At 37.1% G+C, this 8532-nt stretch overlaps 1 protein-coding gene across 1 annotated transcript; it reads right to left on the bottom strand.

Annotated features, from left to right (window-relative positions):
- LOC107619283 (F-box/kelch-repeat protein At3g23880-like) lies at window positions 1071-2931 on the bottom strand. The gene has a single exon (XM_016321537.2). The coding sequence runs from the start codon at window positions 2833-2835 to the stop codon at window positions 1486-1488; it is 1350 nt and encodes a 449-aa protein (XP_016177023.1). The 5' UTR covers window positions 2836-2931; the 3' UTR covers window positions 1071-1485.

Below are 8532 nucleotides of genomic sequence, written 5' to 3'. Positions count from 1 at the left end.
TTTCTTTGTGCAAATGATCTTGTAGACATTATCCTCTTATGGTAGCAAGAGCTTGTTGCTCCCATGTCTTTGTGATTGTTCTCTCCGAGTTTATTTGAATCGGGTTGAGTGACCTTTATTTGAGTGAGAAATTGTGTTGAAACAAATTGTTAATGCTGTTGTTCGAATTGGCAGCCATGCTTGCTAAAGATGGAGATGCTATGGATCAACAAGAACCTTGGCTTTGGATATAAAGGAAAAGTGAAAATCTGATTGATTGAAGAACAAGAAATATGTTCTTTAGAGAATGCAAAAATAGAATTGATGCAGAGAAAAGTAAGAAAGTATTTGGAACTAAATTAAGAGTATTACAAAGGTAGAAGAGGTCCATACCATACAATTTTGTTTGACTTACAAATTTTTACCATTTTTATAAATTAAATTAGAATACAAAATCATATGAAATTTGATTTCTATTTTTTGTTTGTTACATTCAACTATTTTATTTATGTCAAACTTCTTTCAATCTTCAATGTCTTTTAAATTTTACTTTAGTATTTTTCTAAAATTTTTATACATTGATCACGAAAAAGAAAAAAACACCAAGTGAAATTGACAACAGGAGTAAAGATGTCAATGTAAATTTATCTACGCTCCCCTTTCAAGATCAAATTCAAACGTATTTTTATTTTGTATGCTTTATTTATTTTATACTTATACCTTATATTTATTTTTAATATTAATATAATTTATTTTTGTATTTAAAAATATTAATTTTAAATATTTTCATTTTAAAATATTCACAAACCAATTGCGTTTTCTAAAATATAAAAAATTGAAAATAAAAATTATTTTCAACAAATAAAAACAGAAATCGACACAAACCAATGAGCCCCTAAATATTTTACACCGTCTTCATCTCCATTTGCCACCACAAATCTACACCTGTAGAATTTGCCTAAAAGAAAAACGTATCAAGTATCAACAATACAAGGAGAAAACGCGAAAAAGATACATGTTATGTGAGTGATTGTTGCAGGATTTGAGCCAACTTAGTTGAGTTATCACCAAAAACGCTTGTAAAACCATTCTTACATTCGAATTAGTTCTCTAATAAATTAATTTCAGCAAAGATGGGATATTACCATGTTAAATATGGCATTACATAGCACTTGCTCGTGAACCTCTGCAGATTCCCAGTTTGTGAAAACAAACTGATACAAACCTTAACTAGACAGGCATCTCATGATAAATACATATTCTAATAAAGCAAAATACATCGTGTAACCAGATTCACAATGCACCTGATCACAAAACATTATTAAATACTGTGATGCCAACTTGCTAATCCTAAAGAGGACAGAGCCTATAAAATAGGCCCATTTCACAAAAAACAGGGCAATACAATAATGATAATCAAGTTATGGATTCAACAGTTAAGTGTAGGAAATCCTTCACCAAAAGGATGTTAAAAGAGTAGCCGAAAAGCAAACCTTGTTAAAGAGATTATAGGCTTGGCTTAACCAAGCGCATTTCAGATGAGCAACTTTGAAGACCAAGGTGTGAGGGTGAAACTAAGCTTTCATGACATAGTTGAAAGTTCCTTGAACTTAAACCCTTCGACAAAGGACGAAGTTTGGGCATGCCATCATTTGAGCTGTCAATATTAGGAAAATCTATGCTGCCATCATTCAAGTTCAACAAAACAAACTTGTGATTGGGAGCTTTTGCCAGAAGAACATTATTTTTGAATATGTAGATTGGCTGTAATGGAGAGCCTGCCAGTGGATTAACGAGTAGCGGGTGGTGGGGGATTACGACCAATTTAGTCCAAGATTGAGGGACTCCATACTCCTTCATCAGCCAGACAGTCCAATGAGTTCTCTTATTCTCATAACAAGCAGCAAGGCAGCCCCTCAAGATACACAAATGGGGACTCATAAAGCAATCATCATCTAAATCCCTATCGGGAAGGGGAAACTGATTATAAGTCTCTTTCACCAAGTCAAGGGAACGAACCACGACATACCTAAAACAATCGTGAAAAATCCAATTAAGAGTGCCAGTGCCATTCACAAAAATCCCAACAGACGATACCAGAGAAAACGTCCCGTGTGGGCTAGGCATGCTACATGAGAAATCCTCAATTGTTCTCCAGGTAATATTTGGGCCGAATGTGATAATTCTGCTGACATATTCGCCTGATTTCTTATATACTCTCCCGAAAAGCTTGTACTTGTCATTCACATGATCATAACCAAATCCGCTAACGGATAAGGGACCTCCGATTTCAACCGGCTGAGATGTGGATCCGATGCAGGGGTTCCACAGCATGGCACCATGGCGCAATCCTCCGTCGTCACGCTCTACATTATACAAGCAAAGTAATCCATTGCAAGAGTCAATGATGGAGCGGGGGCGTCGTCCCTTATAGGGAACTACTTTAGTGGGTTCATGGGGAGGGTTCTCCACCGGAGATGGCACGGAGAAAACTCCTATTGTCGGGCATGCGTAGCCAATGCAATAGTAGGCAATAAGTGGGGGGGTCAAGGTTGGATCCACCGTCGTTGAACGTCGAAGGTGCTGCTTGGCGAATTGGGAACTGGAAATTAGGGTTCTCCATGAACTGCAGATTCTGTCCCTCAATCGAACAAGAGACCTCGCCGGAATCCTCAGCAGTATTTCCTCTATAAGCTCGTCCAGAAGGATAGGCGGAAGCCGTGAAGGCGGTGGTGTTGTCGTGGTACAGCGGATCAGTTCCGGCCAACCCCCGGTGGCTGTGACCACCCTCCCCTTCCTCGCAACAGCAGCATCATGATGATCATCATCATCATCATGAATCGGACCCCTCCTCATACGTATTAGGGACACAGTGAAACTATAATATCCTTCTCTTTCTGGTGTTTGTGTCGAATCTAGTAGTTTCTACCTTCTAGTTAGCTCGTCGATCCACCTCGTAACATCGTCTCCATCTTTTTATAATTTTTCTCTTCTTATTTTGATGGGATAAAATATATTTTTAAAGTTTATTAAAAATAAAAAAAATTAATTTTGTTTTAAAAATTTTTTATTTACATTAAATATATTTTTTACGATTAATTTTTAAAAAAAATTATGATTAAAACAATTTCATAAGAATAACTTTTAAAATAAGTATATCAGAAATAATTATTTTGCATTATTACTGAATTGGTTTTAAATTTTTTTAAAATTTTAACTCTCAAGAATATATTTGATACAAATTAAAAATTTAAAAAATAAAATTTAAAAATATTTTTAAAATTTTTAACAAATTTTAAGAATAATAAATATATTTTACTCGTTAAAGATTTTTATGAATCCATTCAATTATGTATTACCATGTAAAAAAATATACTTATTACGTAAATAATTATAAAAACATAATATAATTGATATGACTATTTAGATACTTATTCTACTACTAATTATAATTTCTAACTATTGAAGTCTATTTGTTATAATATGAGAAAAAGGTAAATTTTAAAGTTGTTATTAACGTTTAAATCATCATATTTAAATTCTTAATATTTTAAAATTGTCCCAATATTATTTTATCGTCAATTCTGTTAACAGATCACTAATGGTACGATAACATTGAAATCATTTTGGGGACTTAAATAGGATAAAAATATTAGAGATAAAAATGATACATTACTCTTAGAAGAATTAATAATCAAGTAAAATAAAAGTGAATTTTAATGGAATGAATGCTATACGAATTCAAAATTTTTACTCATGTTTATAGAATGGCTAATAGATAAACTTCCATATAAAGAGAAAAATGAGCAGGGTATATACTATATACACAATGAAATATAAATTATATTTTTTTTTGTTTCTAACATGCCAAACTTCTTTCTTATTTTTTCGTTTTTATAAGTTTATTTATTAATCATTCTATAAGTATTTTATGATGAGTAAAAATATTGAATTCGTAATGCATTTTATTCTGTTGAAATTCACTTTTATTTTACTTGATTTAGTAATTATTTTAAGAGTAATAATATATTATTTATTTTTTCATCATATTTAAGTCTCTAATCTTTTAAAATTGTATCAATATTGTTCTACTGTCAATTCTATTAACAGATCTGATATGGTTGTTACAAATCCGATGTCATAACTCGGATTTATGCACCATAACTCGGCACTTTACGCTATAACTCGGCGTTATACATTACATCCTGGAATAAAAATGTCTGACCAGACGTTATCACTTATTAAAACCTAATAACTACCCTTCAATTCAGATGATCAACAGTAATATAACCGACCTTTTATACTCCACCTATAAAGGTATGATATCTTATCCTTAACAGACACACTGAATTCACAGTACTAACTTAAGCATTGGAGTGCCTTTTGCAGGTACACTCCCCTTTTGTTCATACTCTCCATGACATGACACCCCTCTGGACGAAGAGCTTGCATAATCCAAGCTTACAGCTCGACGCTGAAGGCTAAAGCTTGGCGTTAAAGGTTAAAGCTCGGCATCGACTCCCGTAGCCGAGGTTACGTCTAGGTTATTCACACAAGAACAATTGGCGCCCACCGTGGGCCGAAAATATAGATCTTTTCCTTTTTATCAGCCTCAGTATTTTTGCGTTTGCCCATGGCTGATCTTCCCCCACCCATACCATCCGAGATTCTCCGAATGGCGACTGAGTTGCAACAAGCCAACCAGCGTATGGCGGAAGAAAATCAAAAAATAGCGAACCAGATAGCCGGATTAACTAATGCTCGGATCGAAAATAATGACGGACGTCAAGAACGAACTGAAGAAGCTGAGCATTAGTCTGATCCAACGCATGTCTCAGAAATTGCTTGGAATGAAGAAGGTCGAAACGAAGAAGTTTGGAACGAAGGAGCCCAACCCGTGCATAACGAAAAAGCTCGGCCAAAAAACTAGGATGGCAAGCCAGATGACTCTCTTGGGGCATTAACGGCCGAGGTGATGAACTTCGTGCTGCCCAGAAGGTTTACCCTACCAACCACCTTAACCCCATATGACGGGTTAGGCGATCCCAAAAAAATACATAAAAAAGTTTACATCCATAATGATAGTAAACGGTGCATCTAATAAAGTTTTATGCCGTTGTTTTCCATCTTATTTAGACAATCCTGCACTTGATTGGTTTTGTTCTTTGCCTGCAGATTCTATTTCTCATTTTTGATACCTGTCAAAGCTGTTCAAGGAGCATTTTGCTGGATCAGCTATCTACCTACACGATTCTGACTATCTGAACACAATCAAACAAGGTCAGAATGAAAGCCTCAAAGATTACATGACACGTTTCACAAAGGTGGCTATGAGTATACCAGATCTCCACCCTGAAGTGCAATTGCACGCCATCAAAAGCAAACTCCGACCAGGAAAATTCCAGGAAGCTATTGCTATCGCCAAACCTAAAACTATGGCCGAGTTCCGTGAAAAAGTGAAAGGCCAGATTGACATTGAAGAACTCCGACAAGCTCGGAAAATAGAAAGGCCCCAGTACAAAGAAGAATATAAACCGCGGGATAACAAAAAAAGCTTCAAGCCATCCCCCCGTTATGAATCCTATACTCAGTTCAATACAAAACGCGGCGACATCATTAAGGAGATCCTAAATTCCAAATTGATCAAACCTCCACGGAAGGCCGGCAACTATCCAGATTCGAAAGGTGCAGACAAATCGAAGTATTGCACTTTTCACCAGAAGCACGACCATACCACTGATGAGTGTGTCATCGCGAAAGACCTCCTAGAGCGACTAGCTCGACAAGGCCATCTCGATAAATACATCGGTGGCTTTATTCAACGTCGTACCCTTCTACTGTCGACTATAACTCGGCAGGACAGCATGGCCGAGACAAAGAAAGGACGAGCATAAGTCACCCTGAACAACCAAGAGGAGTTATTAACTATATTTCTGGAGGTTTTGCAGGTGGAGGCGCTACAAGCTGGGCAAGGAAACGCTCTTACCGAGCTATGTTATCAATAGAAGCCAGTCCACACAATCCTCAGACGCCTTCACACTTCCCTCAGATGACATTTCAAGCTTCCGACTTCAATACAGCTACAACAAATCTAGATGATCCTGTGGTAATCTCCATCCAACTTGGAGATCTCCTGGTAAAAAAGGTACTACTTGACCCGGGGAGCAGCACCGATGTTCTCTTCTATTCCACTTTTCAGAAGATGAAATTAAGCAACAACACGCTCCAACCTTCCACTGGAGACCTGGTCGGCTTTTCAGGTGAAATAGTCCCGTATCGGGATCCGTGTGGTTACAAACCACACTAGGTGAGGTTCCCTTATCAAAAACTTCAGATGTTCAATATTTAGTAGTTGACCATTTTAGCCCTTACAATATGATACTTGGCCGACCTTTTTTGAATAAGTTCGGTGCTATTATTTCTACAGTTCATCTTTGTGTTAAGTTTCCTTTACAGGATGATACTATTGCAACCATTCACAGTGATACTCATGAAGCCAGACAATGTTACAACAATAGCTTCAAAAGACCTAACCGAAATATGCATGCACATGTACACACCATCAACAATCAAGATGAACTCCCATTCTTGGCCGACCTTGTTCCAAGGGTAGACATTCTTGACCGACCAACCCCTACGGAGGACTTACACAAAATCTATTTTGCAGATAACCCAAAAATATTCACTTACGTCGGGTCCACATTAAGCTCGAAAGAGAAAACCTCCTTTCAAACATTTCTACAACAGAATGCCGATTTATTTACTTGGACCCCTACAGATATGCCAGGCATTGACCCATCTGTAATTTCTCATAAGTTGGCACTGAACCCGTCGGTCCGACCTATAGCTCAGAAGAAGAGAAACCTCGGCCTTGAACGAAAGCAAGCCTCTTTGGAGGAAACCAAGAATCCAATCAACGCCGGCTTCATACAAGAGATCAGATTCACGACATGGTTGGCAAATGTTGTCATGGTTAAGAAACATAACGGTAAATGGCGCATGTATGTTGATTTCACCGATCTCAACAAAGCATGCCCAAAAGACTCTTATCCCTTACCATCTATTGATTGCTTAGTAGATAATGCTTCAGGTTATAAAACACTGAGTTTCATGGATGCATATTCTGGTTATAACCAGATTTTAATGCATCCATCCGATCAAAGTAAGATTGCTTTTATTACTGAATACAGAAATTACTGTTATAAAGTTATGCCATTTGGTCTCAAGAATGCAGGTGCAATATATCAACAACTTATGGACAAGGTATTTGCCGCACAGATTGGCAAAAACTTCGAAGTTTATATCGACGATATGGTAGCTAAAACAAAGCTCGATCACAACCATCTTGACGATCTTGCAGAAATATTCAATCAAATCCGAAAATATAACATGTGGCTAAACCTCAGGAAGTGTGCCTTTGGTGTACAAGGGGGCAAATTTCTCGGCTTCATGCTCACAAACCGAGGAATTGAGGCCAATCCAAAAAAATGCTGAGCTGTGTTGGATATGACGAGCCCACAAACTATCAAAGAAGTCCAACAATTAACAGGGAGACTTGCTGCACTCTCTAGATTCCTACCTTGCCTAGCTTCAAAATCTTTATGTTTTTTTCAAACATTAAAAAAGAAAAAAAAAACTTTTCATTGGACTGATGAATGTGAACAAGTTTTCACGACTATAAAAGAAATTCTTTCAAAATCACCTATTTTACAAACACCCCTTCAAAGGGAACAACTCTATTTGTATTTATCTATCACCGACTGGGCTATAAGCTCTGTTCTTATTGCTGAAAGACAAAAGCAGCAACTGCCGATCTATTTTACTAGCAAGACGCTACAACATGCCGAACTTCGATATCTGAAGATCGAGAAGCTTGCTTTAGCCTTGGTGCTCTTGGCCTGAAGACTTCGGCCATATTTTTAAAGCCATATCATCCATGTTCACACAGATCAATCCTTAAGACAAGTTCTACAAAAACCATAATTAGCTGGCCGACTAGTCAAATGGTCGGTTGAGCTCTCTGAGTTCGACATTAGATATCAGGGACGAGGTCCTGTAAAATCTCAATATCTAGCCAATTTCATCGCCGAATTCACAGTCCCAATCTCCACCGAAGACTCAACCCAATGGTCTTTGTACATCGATGGTTCCTCTAATCCACAAGGGTATGGAGCTGGATTTTTACTTGAAGACAAAAACGGTAACATCATAGAGAAATCTCTACACCTTTCCTTCAAAGCAAGTAACAATCAAGTTGAATACGAAGCTCTCATCGCTGGCCTCAAACTCGTCGTCGATCTAAATATCACCGAACTTAAGGTATACTGTGATTCCTTGCTCATTGTATAACAGGTAAACAACTTGTACCAAGTAAAAGATCCTTTATTATCCAATGCCTTACTGTCGTTCAAAACTTAATTTCAAAATTCTCTAAATGTGAAATTCAACATATACCTCGGGAGAACAACAACCGAGCTGATATCCTATCTAAACTCGCCAATACTCAAACAACCACATCATCTCTTTACCAATCCACACTACTTAACCCAAGTA

This window comes from Arachis ipaensis, chromosome B09 (genome assembly GCF_000816755.2).
Source record: "Arachis ipaensis cultivar K30076 chromosome B09, Araip1.1, whole genome shotgun sequence".
Taxonomy (NCBI): Eukaryota; Viridiplantae; Streptophyta; class Magnoliopsida; order Fabales; family Fabaceae; genus Arachis; species Arachis ipaensis.
The sequence above is the reverse complement of the archived record's forward strand: the minus strand, read 5'-3'. Positions and strand labels throughout refer to the sequence as shown.

Excerpts from the sequence above, each read along its gene's own strand:
- LOC107619283 (XM_016321537.2), bottom strand. The coding sequence starts at position 2,835 with ATGAGGAGGGGTCCGATTCATGATGATGATGATGATCATCATGATGCT.